The 21,756-nt window shown below is 41.3% G+C and overlaps 3 protein-coding genes across 5 annotated transcripts; 2 read left to right on the top strand and 1 right to left on the bottom strand.

Moving 5' to 3' along the window:
- Window positions 1–6: 6 nt before the first annotated feature.
- On the top strand, window positions 7–7,158 carry zbed4 (zinc finger, BED-type containing 4). Of its 3 annotated transcripts, XM_030719773.1 has the most exons (3): window positions 7–150; window positions 2,338–2,572; window positions 2,771–7,158. In XM_030719773.1, exons 2-3 carry the CDS (start codon window positions 2,531–2,533, stop codon window positions 6,311–6,313), a joined length of 3,585 nt encoding a protein of 1,194 aa, XP_030575633.1. In that variant the 5' UTR covers window positions 7–150; window positions 2,338–2,530; the 3' UTR covers window positions 6,314–7,158. The 3 variants fall into 3 exon arrangements, with proteins under 3 accessions (XP_030575633.1, XP_030575631.1, XP_030575632.1); XM_030719771.1 differs by having other exon boundaries at window positions 2,338–7,158; XM_030719772.1 differs by lacking the exon at window positions 7–150 and adding an exon at window positions 218–280 and having other exon boundaries at window positions 2,338–7,158.
- A 312-nt stretch (window positions 7,159–7,470) lies between these two features.
- Window positions 7,471–12,514, bottom strand: alg12 (ALG12 alpha-1,6-mannosyltransferase). The gene is made up of 9 exons (XM_030720407.1): window positions 12,356–12,514; window positions 10,180–10,312; window positions 9,905–10,078; window positions 9,606–9,800; window positions 9,400–9,503; window positions 8,540–8,763; window positions 8,227–8,396; window positions 8,015–8,090; window positions 7,471–7,817 (listed from the first exon to the last, which is right to left on the bottom strand). The coding sequence occupies exons 1-9, from the start codon at window positions 12,512–12,514 to the stop codon at window positions 7,586–7,588; spliced, it is 1,467 nt and encodes a 488-aa protein (XP_030576267.1). The 3' UTR covers window positions 7,471–7,585.
- A 304-nt stretch (window positions 12,515–12,818) lies between these two features.
- creld2 (CRELD disulfide isomerase 2) lies at window positions 12,819–21,375 on the top strand. The gene is made up of 10 exons (XM_030720381.1): window positions 12,819–13,173; window positions 13,333–13,415; window positions 13,654–13,764; window positions 13,948–14,039; window positions 15,014–15,190; window positions 15,306–15,404; window positions 17,569–17,652; window positions 17,812–17,907; window positions 20,669–20,809; window positions 21,027–21,375. Exons 1-10 carry the CDS (start codon window positions 13,030–13,032, stop codon window positions 21,083–21,085), a joined length of 1,086 nt encoding a protein of 361 aa, XP_030576241.1. The 5' UTR covers window positions 12,819–13,029; the 3' UTR covers window positions 21,086–21,375.
- Window positions 21,376–21,756: the final 381 nt, after the last annotated feature.

Genomic DNA, 21,756 nt, shown 5'->3' with positions numbered 1-21,756 from the left:
CGCTGTGTGGAGCTGCTTCGGCCGAACGCGAACTGCTAGCAAACCAGGAGACAAAAGCAACAAAAGTGAACCCCCCTCCGGATCAATCAAATGTGTCATATTTAACCGTTTAGGAACCGAAACCCAGCGAACAAGCCACCGTACCAAACAGTAAGTATGCTGGGCTCGTGTGTGCGTCTGGAAAAGGGGCCGAGTGCGGCGAGGACGTCGCGGTGAGCGTAGGTCTGATTCGGATCCCGTGTGGTTCGTGTGTTGCCACGGCTGGGTTCTGCCTCGCCAGGTTAGCTAGTATGTCCTGTGTGTGGCCTAGCTGGCAGCTAACCAGCTAGCAGTCATGGTGCGATCTGAAATATACTGAACGTGGTTCTCAGGCTAATGCAGCGTTAATAAGATAGTTGTAAAAGCTGCTATTTTTTGTGCTACAAATCCACCCCACCGAACTGTTGTGTCTCTGTGGGGTTTTTGTCTGTTTATTAGCCTTGCGGCTAACCCAGTTAGCACTAGGATAGCCACCGTGGTGTTTACTGGTGATGTAGGCTAACTGCTGCCAGTAATGTTTATTGTAATGTGTTGTACGGGTCGCACAAGTTTAATGCTAAGTGTTATTTTCGGTTCGTTGAGGGTTGAGTCGAGAGCCGGTGTGTAGATACCCATTTACAAGTTTAGTGTTTAGTGAGGCTGGAAGGCTAGTTAGCGTTGGCTATTTTCTGCTGTCCTCTCGCATCTTCCTGACTAGCGCTTTAGCCAAACCCGGAAAACTGGTTGCCACTGATCACGTAGAAAATGACTTGGGTTATTTTGTTACATTTAAAAGCCACGTCATGTATTAATATTTAGTTTTACACTTATTTTTCCCTCATTCATATGGTAAGATTCAAGTCTAATTTTAATTAAATATTTATATATATTTTTTTCTTTTTGTTTTACCCTTAACTAGAAAGCACCTATATAAAATAAACAGATGTGCGTTTGAGTGAAAACTGTGTACTTAAGCTAATGTCTTCAGAGTTGATGTATTTTGAATGCACACATTTTATGTTAACATTCAATGAGTTCTGCAGTTTACTTCAGTGTTTACCCTAATTAATTTTATTCGGTTTACACAGCATTCTTAATCTTGAGTTAACTGGCACATAGTGGCACAATATTCACTAACAGATTTTACCAGGGTAATGGTACAGAGGCATAACATTCATTTGTCATTTGTAATGGACCACATTAGACCTGATCACACAGCCTGTTATGTGTCTGCAGCCAGGTTGGATTCTTTTAGAATGAAAATACCTCCACCAATAGGGCCTGGGGGGGGTGTCACAGGAATCATTTGGATATTAAAATGATGAATGAATTATGTTGTGGCTTTCCAAATCACTGAATATAGTGCTCAAGGGAGATTTTGGACTGATGTTAGCTGCCATCATGAAAACACCCAGCACATGGTGGCCAATACTATAATAAGAGGTGTTATGTTATTTTTTTTCCCTGTAATTTTTCACTTGCCTGTAGCAACTACATATATACAAATATGTATAGACTTTACTTGCATTAAAGCAGATCGTCATACTCTTATACCAGTGAATTCTGATATTATGACATAGGTTATTACAGTTGTACAGCTTTTTGTTTGTTTTTTTGCTCATGAGCTGCGTAAATATTCCAGTATAATAAAATGTCTACATACTCAAGGATCTACTTGAGGTTTTTTTTTTTTTCTTAAAAAGCAGCATGGCTGTGAAACAGCACATTTTCAGTTGTACAGAAATCTGATATTTATACTTTACGCAGGTTAGAAACTTCAGAACGGTGATTGCATGAATCAGTAGTTCTATGGAATAAACTTTGAGTGGTGCTCTTCTCATGAATTTTCTAGGTAGCTCATTCCATTTAAAAACTGTGACGCAATATTTGAGCCTGGATCCCACAGAGATCCATGAAAGTGCAAGCTGCACCCGAGTACTGGAAGGCTCAGCTCAACATGGAAGCATGTATTCCCACAGAGACCAAATAAAAATAAGTCTTCAGGGGATTGTTTACGCCTTTCAAAATCAAACTTTCTATGTTTATTACCACAACAGTTCTTGCAGATGCAAATCAGCGTGGTCAGTTCTTGTCATAAAATGTAAGTTTAATGAAACTTGATTTTACATAAGTGGTTTCGACTTTTAATCTCTATACTTTCCTGTGGCTAAAACCTGTAAAAAGCAATAAGTTTGGAAAATAAAAATGAAAGTAAAATTGATTTGTTATAGCACAATGGCTTGTAATACTGGTTTTTGGAATCTTGTTTATTTTTTAGAATACCCTTATCTGATCTTTTGTCTCTCTCTCTTTTTCTAGGTCTTGTACAGAGGAGTGGCGCTACTCCAGTCATAAATGGAGAGGGACGAGCACGCACTCTGTGTCCTGGACGGCAACACCCACATCCCAACACCTGCTTGAGAGCTGCTGTATCGATGACTACATCTGAAAAAAGTGATTGCATTTGACACCGCAGACCTGACTATTCTACAGAAACCCTTGGGCTGCTGCCATGGATGGGGAGGAAGAGGTTTCACATATGAGCGAGGAAATGGTCAGTGAACCTAATGGCTCCATAGAACGCAGAAAAAGGGAGGCAAAAGGGACCTGCCTGAAAATTGAAGGGCAGGATGGCTACGTGTTCAAATCCTACAGCATTAATCCCCGTGAAACTGCTGATGCAAAGTCACCTGCTTGTTCTTCAATAACACTGGATAATGACTCTCTCCCTTGTTTCAATTTATCTTCTCAGGGTGACAGACTGTTGGAGACAGACAGAGTGAATAAGAGTGCTGCAGCTTCTCCCACTCTTTCAGATAAATGCCTAAACATTGATACTGAGGGAAATGCAGAGAGTGAAAAGTATGAAAACGGCAGTGAACTGAGTGAACCTGTCAAGGAGGAGATCCAGGATGCAAATGGAATGGAGGAAGAAACCCAGGATGATGACAGGCTCCCTTTTGGTAGCTCAGTTGGCCCTTTTGTAACTAGAGATGGCGACGAGTATAGCAATTTACTAAGTGGATACACAAGCACCCTTTATGATGTTGCCATGGACGCTGTCACTCAGAGCCTTTTGTCATCTATGAGGAGTCAGACCAACCCAAGGAAAAAATCTCCAGCATGGAACCATTTCTGCATATCACCACGAGACAGTACCAAAGCAATCTGTTTATACTGCATGAAAGAGTTCAGTCGGGGTAAGAACGAAAAAGACCTCAGCACGAGTTGTTTAATGAGGCATGTACGAAGGGCTCACCCCACTGTGCTTTTGCAAGACGGAGCCGACGCATCCTCAAATAATCTGACTAGCCCTCTTGCCTCATCTTTGATACCTCCCTCCCCAAACTCACCAAAAAACGGAGACTTGACAAATAGCATTGTTAGCTCTGCCTCAAAGAACACTTCACCGTCCACCTCCTCAGCTGAAAATTCAGACCTGTCATCCAAAGAAGTGTTACCCAAAGTCGAACCAAAACTAGAACCATATGCCAATGCTGACACCGTGTGCAGCACCCTCCCATCCTCACATTCCAATGAAAACAACGCCGAAGACATGTCAGACGGAGGGCCTGAGCGCCTTCCAGGGACCCCAAAAAGCTCTAGCTCCCGTCGCAGGTCAGCTGTATGGAAACATTTCTACCTGTCACCCGCTGACAATTCCAAAGCAGTATGTATCCATTGCATGAATGAATTCAGTAGGGGTAAAAATGGAAAGGATCTGGGGACAAGCTGTCTTATTCGGCACATGTGGAGGGCCCACAAAGAGGTTGTAATTGAGGAGAACGGACAGGGAAATCACATTCCACCGCCCTATACCAACCCGCCCTCACTGTTGTCCCGCACCCAACTACAAGATCCACTGGAACTCAAAAAAGAGTCACCCCTTTTTCCATCCTCACCAGAAACCATATCAGATGAACTACCCCAAAGCATGGAAGAAAGCATGGATATTAAAGAAGAATCTGATGAGGTGATTCATCTCTCAGGGCAGGAGACCTCACTCAACCTCTCCTTCAAAACTCATGGGGAGGATACACCCCTGCCTTCGTCACCATGTGACCTCTCTGAAGGCCCTAGCCTCAATCAGGATCATTCAGTTTTTCAGCAAAACAAAAAGATCATGAAACGGGTTAAATCAGAAGTGTGGCACCATTTCATAGTGTCACCAGTTGACCAGTTAAAAGCACTGTGCCGTTACTGTCCGTGTGTCATCAGTCGAGGGAAACGGGGCGATTTTGGTACAAGCTGCTTAATGAGGCATCTAATGCGACGTCACCCAGATGTCCTCAAAAACCAAAAAAGCACAGATGATAAGGAATCTTCCCCTCATCCCTACACCAATCTCACTGCAACAGATCCAGTTTCAGCCAAAGAAACTGAGAGCCCCGTCAGTGAGAAAAAACCACAAACCCTGCCTGTTTTCAGTAAAAAGACTTCAAAACTGTGGAACCATTTTTCCATTTCGCCTGCTGACCCTACAAAGGTGGTTTGTTTGCACTGTAGCCGCACAATTAGCAGAGGCAAAAAGACTACAAACCTCGGCACAAGCTGCCTCTTCAGGCACATGCAGAGGTTTCATGGACATGTTCTTGAAAGTAACAATACTATCTCAGGTGATGTGCCGTCTGCTGAAATTAATGTTAAACAAGAGCTCATGGACACTTCTGTTTATGAAACGGAACAGAGCCGTGAGAGATTTGATGAAAACCACCCGGTTGCCAAAAAAATCACCAAACTTATTGCAGAAATGCTCGCACTGGATCTTCAGCCATCAGCTGTGGTAGAGAATGCTGGACTGAACAGACTGCTAGAGTACCTCCAGCCTCAGTATTCTCTACCACCATCCTCTTACTTTACCAGCACTGCCATACCAGATATGTACGAAAGGGTAAAGGATGTTGTGTTGACCCACCTGAAAGAGGCCGAAGGTGGTGTTGTCCACTTCACAACAAGTATTTGGGTCAGTAGCCAGACAAGGGAATATTTAACCCTTACTGCCCACTGGGCAACATACGAGTCAAGTGTCAGACCACAAGGTCAAGACTTTCACTGTTCTGCTCTCCTAAGTGTCTCACAAATAGACTCTGATCATGATATGCATGACATCCCAAAGCAGCTCGAGTATCTGTGGGATTCTTGGATCACCTCATCAGGGCTGAAAAAGGGGTTCACTGTAACAGATAACGCCACCATCAAAAACACCTTGGAGGACCACGGCCACGTCACCATGCAGTGTTTTGGACACACTATCGACCTCATTGTAAGCGAAGCCATAAAGAGCCAGAGGATGGTTCAGAACCTTCTGAGTATTGCGCGAAAGATCTGTGAACGTGTGCATCGCTCAGCGAAGGCTAAGGAGAAGCTGGCCGAGCTCCAGAGGGTCCACCAGCTGCCAGAGAACCAGCTGATTCAGGATGTGCCTTCCAAATGGAGGACCTCCTTTTTCATGCTGGAGCGCCTGGTTGAGCAAAAGAGAGCCATCGACGAGATGTCGATTGAGTGCAGTTTCAGGGAAATGATCAGCTGCGATCAGTGGGAAGTAATGCTGTCGGTCTGCAATGCACTGAAACCTTTCGAAGTCGCCTGCAGGGAGATGAGCAACCGCACTGCCACTCTGGGACAAGTGATACCACTCATTCACATTCTCAATAGAAAAATAGACCTGCTGTTTGATGAGACCGTGGGCATAGACAACATGCTCAAGTCACTAAAGGAAGCGATGGTGAGCAGAATGTCTGCAACTCTTCACGACCCTCGATACATTTGGGCAACCATGCTGGACCCACGATACAAAACTTCGTTGTTCACGGAGGAAGAAGCTGAAAGATATAAACAAGACCTGATCCGGGAGCTGGACTTGTCCTGTTCTACCTCAGTCGCAGCCAAGCCTCTGCTGCACAACGGCTGCAACGAGGCCGCCATTTCATCCAGCACCTCCGATTCAAACAAGGACAACCTCTGGTCCTTGATGGCTGACATCAGGCAAAAGATAAAAAATGAGGAGAAGCCGAAGTCCTCGGAACTGGCAGTGCTGGAGTACCTTGAGGAAGACATATTAGATCAAAGCTGTGACCCCCTTGACTATTGGAACCTGAAAAAGTTCCTATGGCCCGATCTTGCCAAAGTAGCTGCCCGCTACGTGGGTTGCCCTCCGAGCATCGTCCCAGCAGAGACACTGTTCAGCACAGCTAGTGTCAACTGTGCCCTGAATCAGCCCAGACCTTTGCTGGAAAACATGGAGGGTCTGCTGTTCCTCAAGGTCAACCTCCCTTTGATTTATTTTCAGTACTAATCATTGTTTTGTTGAGCATTAACTTGAAAACCCTTTATTAAGGACCAAGTTGCATAGCTGTGAAATGGGGGTGGGGTTCTGTTGGGCGAAATGTAAAATATCATTGAATACACTGATTTTTTTTTTTTTGTTCTTTTTCAATGCAAAGGCCAGATTGAGGCTTTATTGTATTCTGTGTACTACTGTTAAAAACACTTTGGAGCTGTTGTGGTGAGAAGTCTCAGAAGTGTATCAGGGAGGGAGGGTTTTTCTAGCTGTAGGGGTTGGTGATAATTGTGTCCGCTTATAAAATCAATGTTTTTCTTTTGTCTACTCTCTCCTTGTGCCTTATCCAAAACTACTTCAGGTCAAAACGCTGTAAATATTGTTGAAATTGCGCAGATGTCAGGATGCTTTTTGAATATTATGGATTAAAGATACAGAGTTGTTTTCTGGATGAAAACATGGCCCAAAAAAAAAATAAATAAATAAAATGCTGTGACTGAGAGATATTTTAAGTTTATATTATTTAATTTTTTGTGAATTTGTGGCTCATGGTACTGTCATTTAGAATTAGATTTTTTTTTTTTTTTTTTTACTTGCTGAAATGTTTTTAATAAGATCATGTATAATATTGCTGTATTTTCTGAATAATGGGGTTTGTTTGGAATATAAAATTTGTCTCTTAAGCACAATTTAAGTTTATGTCCAGGGGATTAAATTATGGGTTTATTATTGAGTAAAACAATGTACTGTACATTTTTTATATTAAATGACTTCTTTACCTAATTTGATAAATGTTTTAGCATTGAGACTGGAAACATGCAAATTTTGGTCATTTGTAAATAAAGGTTTTCCTTACACAATATAGCCGAGTTTTCTTATCAGATTATTGTAGAAAACATGGAGTTTAGTATGAAGTTGTATGCAGCCTTAAAGCACGATTACAAAAATCCAGATGTTTCCATTTTAAGCATCTTCTTCAATGTTCAGTGAACTTATTTTAAAAAAAAAATCCTGAGCTAACCGATGGAAAGATGTTTTTCAGAAGACAAAGTTTCACCTGAAAGAAACCTCAGATATTTGTGAGAAATGAAAAGTGTGGTAATCTGTTTCCTTGCATGAGAGCAGCTCATTTAAAAATAAAAGATTCACACTGATTGTGTTTTGTGGTGGACTGTGATAGCTGGAGAAATACTTTTTTATTATCATGTAAAAGCACTGGTTTCACAGCAATTGTCACCTTTGGTCACCAAGAAAGAAAATCCAATACACTACTATTGAGTCACACTTTTAGTGGCCAGCCTCCAGCCTTTCCATCAGCACAGCTTTTCTCTCTAAATGCACTCTGACAGGAGGAAAGTGAAACACATTGAAGGCAATGTTGCTGTAACCGTCTATGAATGCCAGAGGCTGATGGGTGTCCTGGACTAACTGTATCTTGGTGACGTTAGCCTCCATCAATAGGTGTGAGTACATCTGGATCTCTGGGCTTGTGGGGTTCAAGTCCTCACGCTTGTCATATCTGTTGAAAATGGAAAGCAGTACTGGCAGTAAATCTAATGAAAACTGAAGTAAATTAAAATAATGTCAAACAGAACAAACTGTCTAGAACTAATACTAAACTGAATTCAAAACCAAGTTAAAATAAAAAGACCAAAAGGTACAAAACTAAAATAACAGAATATTGGGCACATTTCAGGTCAAAATAAAAACACCAACCTCCAGTTTTTATTTAGCTCCAGGAAACGTGATACTCCAGTTTCAGCAGCGTAGGTGTCGATGTGAACAAAGACATCTGAGGTTAAAATAACGTAACACTGTGAGTACACAGGAAAGTCAGGATTCCTTATCTCATACATTTTGAACAGATTTTAAATGTGTAGCCAAGTCTACGGGGGTTCCCTGCAAAAACAGCTACAAGTGATTCCAACCTGCTGAAGCTGGTAACAGCCTGTGTAGTTCCTGCATTCCTCTGCCTCCAGGGTAGTTGTGGTGAGAAGCATAGAGACAAATACCAGAGTATGCTGTGTTTGCCAACAGCTGGCCAACCACAACTGCAGAACCCAGTTTGTACATCCAAGATTTCTGGTAGTTGCACAAACTAAGTGTCACATGGAGGGGGGGGGGGGGGGTGTAAAGAACATGAGAAACAGCTTCAACTCCCTCCAAATTTTAAGGTCACTTTTAAGGGAAGAACTCTAACTTATTTTACCATAAATAGTGTGATTGTATGTTTCAACTTACATGAAAGAACAGCCACGTGCAGCCACCAAACTGAGCACGGGGAAAGTGTATATGATGAAACGCAGCTCTTTGTGGGGCAGCAGTGAGTAGAGCAGAATGAAGCCCACTGCGGGCTGCAGCAGCAGCCTCATTCGCCTGTCAAGGAGGCCGAGGGGAACAAAGAGCAGCGTGCAGCCCAGGGCGCGAGGTACAGCGGAGTAAAAGTACCAGAGAAAGGGAGAGGTTTACTGGGGAGAACAGTCAAGGATAACCACAACAAACCAAAAACAAAATACTATTCTGTTATCTAAAATGTTCAAGTTGTGATTTTACACCAAACATTTCATCAAACAGGAAACGTTGAGACAAAATATTTTTCCAAGACCCTGGCAACAGTGACAATATAATTTCCTGCTTCTACACTACTTTCAGCAACATCCCTACCTGAATTTTAACTGAGCTTGAAAAGATGGAAATGGAATTCGGACTCATAAAGGAAAAGTTTAACAAAGCACATCCACATGATGTTTAGCAACATGCTTTCAAGATATCATGAAATTAAAATGTGTCTTCAAACTGTGAAAGCATGCAGGATGCAATGAGTTCAGACAGAGGGGGCAGAATTGCTGCATGCATCACCATGAGACCACCAACACCTAAAGTGGAACCATTACTATATTCTTTGCCCAGTTCAGCAATGAAAAGTTTTACAGTCTACAAAGTCCTAATTCTGAATCTCATTTTTAAAGTCCTCCTCTCCTGCCCCTGCGTTTAAATTTTCTGACACATTTCTGTGTGTTATGGGTTTTTTTTTCCAATTCAGGACCACCACATTAAACAGCTAAAAAAATGGGAATGTGCTTGAGTAAATCAAAGGATATTCCCCAGTTGGAACTTTTGTTGAGAACAGTGTTGTACCACAAAACTTGGCCTTCAGGCCACAGGAGCTTCCTCCAGAAGAAGGTATCAACAGCCACTGTCAGAACTGCAGCAGACAAAGGAAAGCAAAAAAAACAAAAAAACACTGATAAGCATTATTATTATTATTATTATTATTATTATTGTTAGGCATACATGATCCACTAACCTAATGACAATATCCCAGCAGGAATAGCGTACTTAAGCAGCTGCAGCAGCCCCAGCTTCCTGCTCAGTAGTGATATCAGTAACATGAGGCCCAAAAAGATACACAACTCTGAGCGGAACACAATGATGACCAAAGCAGACAGGCAGATGAAGCGGCCATATCTCTGAGCCATCCATGATGTGAATGCTATAAGAACTGGTTAGAGAATTTTGCTGTCATTATGATGCTTGTTAATTTAAGTCTTCCAAAAAAATAAATTAGGAAATAGCTAAAACCCTATGGGTTATGATGATAGTTACCTATAGGCAGTGCAAATACATTGGGGAGTGTCCTTGTGCTGTAGAACATTAGATGAAACTGAGAAGCACAGATCAGGCAGAAAAGGTCTGCAACTGTGGAGCCAAACTGCCTCCTCACCTCTCTCTGCATGTTCCACAGTGCACCAATAACACACACTCCCAGGGAAGCTCTGACTGCGAAGAAGGAAGAGCACATTTAACATCTCTTTAAAGCATTAAATTTTACATCTCACTGGCTTGGATAATTATCAACAATTAGTGAGATGGTATGCTACCTATAAGCTGTGTGTAGAATTTTGGTGCATCCAGCTGGGAGGACAGCAAAACAAGAGGGGAGGAAAGCGTGGAGAGGAAGAGCGGGCCAAGGAAAGTGCGCGGCACCACACCGGGGAACTTGTGATGGTCATACTGAAAAGGAAAATACTTTTTAATAAGAGTTATAAACACGCAATTCCATACAGAAAATTTTCAAGAAGTTTTAAAACAACAGTTGAGGAAACTGTCTAATCTCTTGCTTTAAGCAGTTTTCAATCATATCACATCACATGACTCTTAGCAAGAGATGGAATTTACCCAGACGTCATGGATTTTTTTTCCCCTTTTATCAGGACAAACAAACTGTCTACAGTTACATCTCAGTTATGCTATGGTCAGAGCTCTCTTGGCCATTCTAAAACATGGATTTCCATCTTTGTAATCATGCTGTAATTGATTTGTCATTATCTCCCTGCATGCAGCCTCTCCTAAGGTTCAGGTCACAGACTGTTCCCCCTGATATTTTCCTACAAATTCTTCTGATTACAGTTTGAATTGATTGCTCCTGCCATTGCCAGGCATCCAGATCCTGAAAAACAAAGGAGAACCAAAGCATGACTTTCCCACCGCTGTGCTTCACTGTGGCAATAAAATTTTAGTGTTGGTGTTTTCCCCACAGCATACTGCTGTACACTTTTCTCATAAAGTTCGACTTTTGTCTCATCTGTGTAGAGACCTTTTTCCTAGAAGAGGTGGTGAAACATCCAGGTGTTTTTCTGCAAATTTGAGATGTGCTACATGCTTTTTTTTTCCCCCTTTGTGCAGAGATCAGTAGAGATCACTGCAGGTATTTTTGCTGTTTCTTGGTTCTTTTTCAGTATTCTCCAAGTATAAGGATTGCTCATTGTGCTCTTGATGTGATCTCTGCAGGACACCCCTATCCTGGGGGGATGGGGGGGGGGGGGGGGGGGGTGTACAGGCCCACAAAAGAGAAATTATTCCCTCCAAATAAATGACAGAGAACATCCAAGTCCAGGTGCTCAAGATAGCCTTGAAAAAGTAATAAAAAGGACTTTATTTTACAAGGATAAAGACAATAAAAATACACCAATGTGTATCAGTTTGTGCCTTCTTTGGGGTGTACAGATACAAACATAAACAAAGCAATTATAGCTGCACTCACCACAGCTGTGCAACACTAACAGTTAACACATGCATCATTTTTTTTTTTGCCTCTTGGGGCAATGGTGAGTACAACATTTCTCTATATTTTAAGGAAATCACCCAGGAAGTACACAGCTTTTTATTTTATTATCATTTTAGACTTTAACATTTATTGAAATAGGTGTCATGAATTGTAGAACAACGTGTGTTGTTCATAATGCGCGGCACAATGCACCACACTTTTCAGTCAGAATTTTTTTTGTTTTTTGTTAATTTGTCATTTTTTTAATAATATGTAAAGTTTTTTTTGGGAGTAAAGTGTATTCATATCATATTTAACATCAGTTTATTATTGAATGTTCATAATGCACAATGTGTGGCACCACACGGCTAAGCAGTATTTAAAGTGCGATTCATTATTTAAGAAAGCAATTAATGGTTTCAAATACCTTTGTTTAGACAGTTTTTGACATTGACCGTTGCGTTTCTTAGTTTTAGACTAGTCGGTTAGTCCAATTTTGTTTTCTTGTTTAGTTGACAAAGAAATTAGTCACCGGGCACATCCCTAATTAAGACCAGGGTTACTGGTGGCCTTCAGGGCATAAATCCAATATGCCTCTCTATGTTTGAGGCTTTTGATTTTATTCCCAACCCTGTCATCAATATTAATAGTTCTCATAGGGTTGAATCACTCCCATGATGCGATTCTATGTGGTGTTTTCCCACAGGATAATTATTTTTGCCGTTGTTCCCTTCCTTGAGTGTGGTTTGATGGACAGCAGCAGAGCTCCTTTTGGTTCCTCTACAAAAATAAGACTTAAACATTTTTTTTTGTGTTACCACAGCTTTGCAGACTCTTAAATTTTTCCTAATGCACCTCCCATTTAATACCTAAGGGACTGTAAAAATGTTAATTTATTAAAGACAAAAAATATATAAATAGAAATGTGTACCAGAAATGTTGTATTTGCATCCACAGATGCTGTCTGTATCCACTTAGCTTTCTGGCACATGAAATGTCTGTATGCTTACCTTGTCAAAGTCAAGTCTGTGATACAGAAGGTCGTGTGCAGCTTGTAAGTTAAAACTCTCTTCAACTTTAGTGAACGGACAAATAAATAAATGCAAGAGAGCCACAGAAGCTAATAAAAACAACAGTGGCAGCCCCAAAACACTCCTCTTTTCAGCCATGACAGCTGAAAAAAACTGTCTTTTACTTCCGGCAAACACAGGAAGTGAAACCCGCAGCATGTTTGCATTTTGGCTATTGTGTTGGCTTTTTTGTACCAGTAAGGCGGTTCAGAAATATTATGGAAACCTAATTAAAGCGCGCACCCAAAAGGAAGAAGTAATATATTTTAAATTTAATTGCGAGGCTTCCTGAATGTTCCACGTGGGGATGGATTTATTTTTTTTGTCCCGCGCGTGGCGGCTCACGATTGGTTTTCTATTAGATTGACAGGCACTTACAGCCAATTATCACAAGCCACAATTCAATCAAGAAGCTGACGCGGAAAACTAGAACTGCATCGTTTTTTTGTTTTTTTCATGTAACCGGTATGTAAATACCACTTTGTCACGCTTTGCATAGATAACGCTATCTTTAATTTAATGTCAGGAGCACCTCGTTTAGATGTGTCCGACCATTGTAGCACTTTAATATTAGTGGAAAGCTGATATGAAAGCGTGTGAACTGATGTGCTGAGATGCTGTCCACCGGTCCAGACCTGCGGCTGCTGCGGCTTTTGTCTTGTGTAACTCTCATCTTACTTTCTGAAGTTACTGAGGCCAAGAAGGATTTAAAAAGCGCCTGTAATACCTGCCAGCAAATCACTGACAACTTCAACAAGGTTAGTGATATTTCTAAACCTGCTTCTTTATGTTAGTTTTCATTGTATTGATGTGAGTAGACGGCAGCCTAATGTAGGATGCCTGGGTGTCCTTAGTTAGTGCAGGGTCTTTCCTATTTCTGGTTAAAAATAAAATAAAATGACTGCTTTATGTGTCAGGGCTTTGAGAAAACAGCAAAGCAGAACTTTGGAGGAGGAAACACAGCCTGGGAGGAGAGGAAACTGTCTAAATATGAGACGAGGTGAGACAGAGCCAAGTCCAAGCTACAGGTCACCCTGACACAGGTCCTGTGATTTGAGCTGTTTACCTTTCACCAGATCTTCAGGCTTTTGTACTCACTTTTTTTTCTTTTTTTTTTTTTGCATGCATGCATACATGCATAAATCTAAATCTTCTCATACATTCGGAGGCACATTTACAATCTCAAACTAACATCTTCTCCACTTATCTCACCTGCTTTTTTTTTCCTTCCACCCCAGCGAGATTCGCCTGATGGAGATTGTGGAGGTACTGTGTGACAGCAGCAGCTTTGAGTGCAACCATATGGTAGAGGAGCACGAGGAGCATTTCGAGACTTGGTGGTTCAAGAGGTGGGTCGATGCAAATGCCGTCGAGGTTCAGTGGCAGTGGTTCAGTGGTATTTAAAGGTGGCTTTATGAGTGGCAGATAGACAAACATGCACGCTGGCAAATGCTACTCAGAGTTGTTTGTGTTTTTAATTTTTTGATTTGGTAATGTGTCGTTAAACCTCATCTCTCCCTGTTTTAACACAGGAAAACAAAACATCCTGATCTGCACAAGTGGTTCTGCATCGAGACCATCAAAGTGTGTTGTCCAAAGGGGACATTTGGCCCTGACTGCAATGGTGAGAATTTACAACACACCCTCCAGTGCTCCCATCTGTTTCCCCTTGTTTATCCTGTATTTCGGGGTCCTCCTGATTTGCGTGACCCTTCAACTTTATTACGAATAGCGGGCGCACAGGTCCTGCAATGCTGTCTAAGTCACCACTTCAGCCCTTTTTTTTACTGCAAAGGCAAAAGGCTTTTCTCATTCCTCTAATTTGCACCTCCATGTCTCCTCTGTCCTCCTGCCTGTGACCAGAAATGAATTGTGCTGAAGGATCTCGCAGTTCCTAAAATGCAACAGGAGGAGAGAGAGGGGGAAAAAAAAAAGGAGGCTGCAGGATGCCATCCTGTTATCAAGGATGTAGAGGTGTATCCGTTATGGAAATGTTCTTATCCTCAAGCATAAAAGAGACGTGGCCAACAGTTGAGATACAGAAGCCATGGCATGAGGAGGTCTCTTTAAATAACCACTCCTTTGCATGTTGTATAAAGTGCTTTGAGTGCTCAAAGCAGAGTATAAAAGTGCTATATAAGAACCAGTCCATTTACCATTCAAAAGTTCTCAGTAATCAGCTGCATTTATTTTAAAAGTAGCCCTAAATATGAAACATGTCATGAGCACAGCTACAGCTGAGCTCAGGAAACACAGTGGTAGTCGGGTTATAGCAAAACCTACCATATACCACATACCAGGCTCATTTAGTTAAATGGCTGCTGCCTGGACTTCCCGCTCCAGCATGCAAAAGTGTATCTTCCTGGTTTGAGGCCACGAGGAGACACAAACCCCCCTTGGGGGTTGCATCAGGAATGGCTTCCAGCATTAAAGATCTGCCAGATCAAATATACGGCTCCATCCACTGTGGCGACCCGTTGCGAGCGGCTGGCAGAAGCTGCTGGCAGAAGCTGCTGTATAAAGAAAAAAATTAACCCCAAGATTATGTTATAAGGTTTGGGTTAAAACTGCTAAAATGATTTCTGTCTTTATTTTCAGCCTGTGTGGGGGGCTCTGACAGACCTTGTCACGGAAATGGAATGTGTGACGGAGATGGGACACGCGGAGGGAATGGGAAGTGCACCTGTGTCCACGGTTATAGCGGAGAGTTCTGCTTAGACTGCATTGACGGCTACTTCAACGAAGTGAGGAACGACACTTTTTCTCTCTGCACAGGTAAAAAAAAAAAAAAAAAGCTCAGTTCAGCTAAATAAGCACCTGCTGTTGCACCAGGGACACTTCACCAGCCATCCTGTACTGATGGAAATTTGTGCCTCACTTTCTCCTACAGAATGCCACTCCTCCTGCAAGACCTGCACTGGAGCAACCAATCAGGACTGTGACGAGTGCAAGGAAGGCTGGGAGGACGATGACCAGGAAGCTTGTGTAGGTAAGATAACTTGTAATCACTCTGCATGCTGTATGACACATTTAGAGTTTAAGCTCAATGCTTAAATAAAAATCATACATAAACTGTTGAAACTTGGATTTTTTTTTTTCCCCGTTTTTAAAAAAAATTAATTTGTCATTTTGATGCTAGTAACAAGTCAGAATGCTGGCACAGACTTTACTAGCCATCTTTAAGCATTTTGGATACTGAGGAGACAGACTGCTGTAGTTTTTAAAGAAAAGATTTTCCCATTAATGCTCAGCTGAAGAATTTCAGCTACTTAGCTATCCATGGCCTTTGTTTGTTGTAAATATATTGTTATAATGTACCAAAAGTTTTTGGAGAGTGACCGCTCTGGACTGTGTTTAGGTCAGTTGAGCACCCAGACTCTGGGAATACATGCAAAATGTGGTTAGGTATTGTCTTGCTGAAATAAGTAAGACATTCCCTTAAAAAGATGTCAGGATGGCAACACGTGTTGCTGTAAAACATGTAAATATTGTTCTGCTTTTAATAGTGACTTCAGGTGTGCAAATCACTAATGCCATAGTGCAGGGATGCTGGCTTTTAGACAGCACTGATGACAAACCAGATTTTTCCCCTCCCCTCTGGCCTGCTATCAATGACTTCAAAACTTAATTTCAGATTTTGATTGATCAGCCCACAGGGGAGCTGTCTATTTCACCTCTGTCCATCTTAAATGAGCTCATGAATATGGAGGGTAGCAGCATTTTTGGTTTGCATTTATATACACTCACAGTCACATCATTAGGTACAGCATCTTTAAAGTAAGATATACACCGCTCAAAAAAAATTAAAGGAACACTTTGAAAACACATCAGATCTCAATGGAGAAAAAAAAATCCTGCTGGATATCCAAACTGATTATGGACAGGGTAATGTGTTAGGAATGAAAGGATGTCACATCGTTTGATGTCCTTTTTGCCAAAATGTCATTGCAGCAACTCAAAATGGTACTCAGTAGTTTTTATGGCCCCTATGTGCTTGTGTGCATGCCTGACAACTTAAGCAGAGAAGCCCAGATCTGCCCCGAAACACCTCAACTGGCTCCTGGCTATCCCCTTAGAAATAAACAACAGCACTGAGAGTGCACTCAGCATTCAAATAATTAACTCAAATTAAAATGTTTATTTTGTTGCTCTGTGATAAATTTTCTGCAGCATTAATCTCTGGTCTTATTTGCAACATTGTTGCGTTTTACTGCTAAATGTTTTGTTCTTTATAGATTTTTATGATCATTTTATCATCATCATCTGATAATGTCTCTAATTGGAGGAGGCGGTGCACATCGGGGTCATTTTATGTCAAGAATAGTCATGTGACCCGTGAAACGCCCCTTTCTATGTGAGTCTGAAGCAGAAAGCCCGGCTTAACACAGAAAGCTGATGATCACTGTCATGATACCTGCTATGTCCAAGTCAGGTTTTAGTTTTTGTCAAACCAGCCAACACAAAGAAAGCTCGACTGTTGAACATCACTCACAGTATACCCCTCTGACCTCTGCTCTGACCTCTCCTCTGACCTGCCATCAACAAGGCATTTTGATCCATTGGACTGCCGCTCACTGGATATTTTCTCTTTTTTTTGCTCATTCTCATGTGATTGGCTGAGTAGATATTTACATTAACTAACAAGCAGTTGAACAGGTGTAACTAATGAAGTAGCCGATGAGTGTATGTCTGTTTTGTTTTTTCCTCTGGATGGTGGAGCTTTAATCATTTGTGGAAGCAGTGATTAACTGTGTGCACTGATGGTAGTTTTCAGAGGTTTTTCTGAGTTGGTGCAGTGAGGGTTTTTTTTTCTGCAGTCCTGCCTGAGGAACCCACAGATTCAGTCTTATCACTTTCAAGATTCTCATTGAGTTTTATTATTTACAATCAATAATGAAATCCACAAACGTTTTGCCATTTTAATTTGGTAATCTTTAGATATTTTCCCATCAGCAACAATCAATTTTGAGGGTGCTTAATGTGATTCACCAGTGTAAACATAATCTAATATGATGCAGTAACTCTAATCTGCAGACACTCACCTGGGTTTTTTTTTTCCCCCACTCTCATGTGCTATTGGGCACCAAGAATGTCCAGCAGATGGCGCTCTGTGGATCCCAGCCTATCTCATCCTCTTGTTTGATGTGTTGCAGATGTGAATGAGTGCTCCAAAGACCCCCCTCCGTGCACAGAAGATCAGTACTGCCTTAACACAGAAGGTTCCTACTCTTGCAAGGGTAAGAGAACATAAGTTTGCACAACATTTTAGTCTGTAAACTTCCAAAGCAGCTTAGAAATTAGCTTCCAGTTAAATTATCACTGTCATATGTGGCATATTATAAGCATCTGATTGCTATTTATTTGGTGTTTTTTTTTTTTTTTTTTATCTCTCAAAGCCTGTGATAAAGTGTGCTCTGGCTGCACTGGAGCCGGACCCGATAAGTGCCAGACTTGTGGCAGCGGGTACCAAGACAGAGATGGAACCTGCACAGGTAAGCTGTGCAAAGATTTCACACCTACAGCCCAGAATACAAGTATCTGCATGCAATTTTAGGCTTTTTGCACTCTGCATTAAAGTGTCAAGTCTCAGTTTTAGCTTGAGTTGGTTTGCATTTAATATAGAATGATCTGTGTAGGAGACATACTCCTTTTAACACTGAGGGCCCAAAGTTTAGAGGTTAAAAAGCAAAAGGAAAGATACACATGCAGGCATACAAAATTAGCAGTCTTGTGTTTATATATTTAAAAAAAAAAAAAAAACTGCTGTAAAGGGAGGGTGGCCTTTAAAGGGAAGAGGAACTAAAGCAGTTTATTTGAGACAGGATGAACTGAGGTGTTGCACAGAGACAAAGATTATTTGGAGCTGTGAGTCTTATAAAAAGCTACTTTAGTAGAGATTTGAAAAAAGCACAAGTCCCTTTTAAATAGCCAAAGCATTGAATTACATTTGAACTCTTGCAATTTGGGCACTTAGAAAGGTTACACACACACACAAAATAAAGTACACCCTTCAATTTGAATCTGGTCTTTAGCAGATCTTAAAATTAGGTAAATACAACCAGATGAACAGCATCATATGACACAGAGCCATTATTTATTTAACAAAATCAAGCCAAAATCCAGAGGTGCATCTTTACCACTTCCATAGGAATTAGTCCAGATTTGGTGATAGGGGCTGTGGACATAAATGGCTTCTCTTGAACACAGTGGAACTAAATGGAAATTTCCATATAGTGCTCAAAACACCCAAATATATATTTGAAAAACTTTGCATGGATGTCTTCTTTACTCAAAAAATTACAGAGTAGAAACATTAGAACCATCCAGCTCAGTAAAGGGAGTGCCATTAGTACTGTTAGCATGAGTCTGTCATCACAGTTGGGTGCGAGCTTCTTGTTAGTTCACCTTATATTTACATCCAGTGGCAGTTATTTATTTTTTTCATATTAAAGTACACCTGCCAATTCTGTCTCTTTAACTGCTGTAATAACAAAGGATACTGTGAGAGCCAGACTGGTGTGGGTGGACAGAACCTCTTAATCCAATTATTGAAAAGTACATTAGTTTAATGTATTATTTGGACTGTGACCAGCACAAAACAGAAGCTGTAAGTGCTTCTGTAACAAAGAATTGTCATATCTGGCTTGTCATAATAAACACACGCTTTTAGTATCCTCCCGCGCAGCATAACTCGGGAGGATATTATCGTCATACCGTCTGTCCACCTGTCCAGGCATCTGTCTGTGAGGTTTTACCTTTCCAGTCTATAGACTCCAAAACCACAAGGAGTTGAGTTATGAAATATGCATTCTTTACTCTTCAAAGATCTCCAACACAGTATTCATATTTTTAGATGTTTTGTACCCTTTGTTCACTTGGGCTGAATTTATCTGAAGTGGAGAGTAATGGGCTCGACACACGGGGAGCGACAAACGACAGCGACGAATGGGTCGCATCGCCACTGGGGTGAAACCGAACACACGGGACGCGATAGCGACGGCAGCTTTGCGAATCGCGCTCTTACGTCACTCGTCTCCAAGAAATGTGATTGGTTATGAAACTGGAGGGATTTAGACATTTTCAAAGCAGTCCATGTCAGACACGGCAATAAAGATGAGGAGTCTGAAGATTTTATTGGAACTGACAGAAATCTTGCTGTTAAGTCTCCTCTACAAAAGAAAAAGACAACCTCGCGTTCATCCTATATTAGCACAAAAGTCCTCTCTATCCGTCTGTTTAACGTTAGTCTTGCACCAACACGTTCTCATATGGCTGCCTTTTATGTTTAACTCGATAATCACTGCGTGAAGTGTCATATAATATAGGAAAGTCAAACACAGCTAAAACGATGCTTTCCTTCCTGCTGAAAGTGGTTGCAGACTGCAGTGTGTAGCATACTCTTCGCTCATTGGTCAGTCAATGAAACTCTTGCTGATTGGTTTAGTGCCACGCGACAGCGACAAAAGTAGAACATTTTCCAACTTTGTTGTGTCGCGTCGCCTGGTCGCGTGTGCACGTCTACGTGTACGAGCTTGAAATTTCACATGCACGAACGTCGCCGGTCGCTTAGCTGGAGGAGGGCAAGCGATTGTCGCCTCATCGCACAAGCTCCATAGGAAATGAATGGAGAGCGAGCGACGTCGCTCCCCGTGTGTCGAGCCCATTAAGATGGAGGATTTCAGGCTGCTAATGCTATGATAATCTATGCTAATAATATGCAGCCTCTTTCTCATGCCTGATTGGCTTAGCCTCATCATGTGATCATATTGTGCTGTGTGATTGGCTATACCTACTTCACCATTATTGACTGAAATGGAGAAAGTGGGGATTCCCCATATCTAGCAGCTCTAGGTCACTGAGCAGCTGGAAGTAGTCGAGTGGAGTCTGTTTATAATAACATCAGTTCTAGGCTGCAGCATTGATGAGCCTGTGATGGCAACTTCTAATGAGCTGAACATTGTCTAACATGTTGGTTTGGGATGAACATAAATAGTAAAGACTCATCATCAATATTAAAGCCATTCCTACTGCTCAGCAATATTGCTCAAATATAAATATGTTTGCTTTATGTTTTATACATGGTTGCAAAATTAGGGCAAATTAGTTTTGCATAAGGTAATAAGATGTCTTCCAAAGGATTTTCTATTATGAACTGGGGCTGTAATGTTATTCTAACTTCTACATTTATTTTCAATTTCCAATAATCGTGAGTGATGGGTCTTGTTATTTATATATATTTTTAATCTTGACCAGATATTGATGAGTGTTCTCAGTCAGAGCCAGTATGCACAGAAGAGCACCAGGAGTGTGTCAACAATCAAGGCAGCTACACGTGCATCTGCTCTGAAGGCTACGAGGAGCAAGATGGCGAATGTGTCCAAACACAGCAGCCAGGTGAGGACACCTGACTGATGGTTAAAGGTCACAACATTGTGGCAAGTTTTCAGCCAGTCAGCGAGATATTGTTTCAGTTCAATGTAATTTTGGATATTATTTAGGCAACAAGTTTGCTTTGTGTGGTTTAATGACTACAGAATACCAGCTGACTGTGTGATTAATACTAAAAGTTTAAATATTAGTTCACATCTAAACATTATTATTCCTTTGTTAGATGAAGTTGAGGAGTCTGAAGCATCCGAGACAACCACAAGTCCACACAGAGAGCTTTGATGTCAAAACGGGGACCAGGATTAGCAAACTGCTGATATTTCTGCACACCTGAAGCCCCTCATTCTCTAAAACTATCGACCACATGCACTTAATGAACCACCGAGAGCCGTGCAGACAGCGGTTTCCAGCAGAGGATCACTGATTAAAGGACACGAAAAAGAGACCTTTTTATGCTCAGTATGCTGGTTGTTGCTTTTCTCCAGAGTGCTCAAACTGCCATTTGTTGTCTTTGTGTTATATGGTTTTAAAAAGCAAAGGTGTTTCAATAAAGCTTAATTATGTTAAATTTATCAGAAACTATTGTCACGGGAATGTGAATACTTTTAGTTTGTTTTGGAGTGATGCTGCATGACCACAGGATGGCAGTATAGCCTCATGAAATATAGATGCTCCATCTTTAAACCATCTGGAAAGGACTCGGTGTTTCACTTACCCTCATATCTCATAGCCATTTTGAAGCAAGGCCAGATTACAGCTGTGTATTATTCATTATAATTAATATCAACATCAGCCTTATTTCCACACGCATTAACCCCGAATTATATCACGGTGCCTGTTTCTAGATCACATCCATTTAGTCTTTGAGGACTCTCCAGAACCATGGTCAGGATGCGTTTTGGAAAGGCCTTCCTCTCAGCCTGTGTGGATGAAAGCACAATTTTCTAACCCAA

This window comes from Archocentrus centrarchus, chromosome 23 (genome assembly GCF_007364275.1).
Source record: "Archocentrus centrarchus isolate MPI-CPG fArcCen1 chromosome 23, fArcCen1, whole genome shotgun sequence".
NCBI lineage: Eukaryota > Metazoa > Chordata > Actinopteri > Cichliformes > Cichlidae > Archocentrus > Archocentrus centrarchus.
Note: the sequence above shows the minus strand (reverse complement) of the source record. Positions and strands in the feature narration are given on the sequence as shown.

What these genes read in the sequence shown, in the direction of transcription:
- zbed4 (XM_030719771.1), top strand. Translation starts at nt 2,531, where the DNA reads ATGGATGGGGAGGAAGAGGTTTCACATATGAGCGAGGAAATGGTCAGT.
- alg12 (XM_030720407.1), bottom strand. Translation starts at nt 12,514, where the DNA reads ATGGCTGAAAAGAGGAGTGTTTTGGGGCTGCCACTGTTGTTTTTATTA. An exon ending in ATTCTACACACAGCTTATAG is followed by an intron (nt 10,079 to 10,179) that starts GTAGCATACCAT and finishes CCTTCTTCGCAG; the next exon opens with TCAGAGCTTCCCTGGGAGTG. An exon ending in GAGCTAAATAAAAACTGGAG is followed by an intron (nt 7,818 to 8,014) that starts GTTGGTGTTTTT and finishes CATTTTCAACAG; the next exon opens with ATATGACAAGCGTGAGGACT.
- creld2 (XM_030720381.1), top strand. Translation starts at nt 13,030, where the DNA reads ATGCTGTCCACCGGTCCAGACCTGCGGCTGCTGCGGCTTTTGTCTTGT. An exon ending in CACTTTTTCTCTCTGCACAG is followed by an intron (nt 15,191 to 15,305) that starts GTAAAAAAAAAA and finishes TTTCTCCTACAG; the next exon opens with AATGCCACTCCTCCTGCAAG. An exon ending in TGACCAGGAAGCTTGTGTAG is followed by an intron (nt 15,405 to 17,568) that starts GTAAGATAACTT and finishes GATGTGTTGCAG; the next exon opens with ATGTGAATGAGTGCTCCAAA.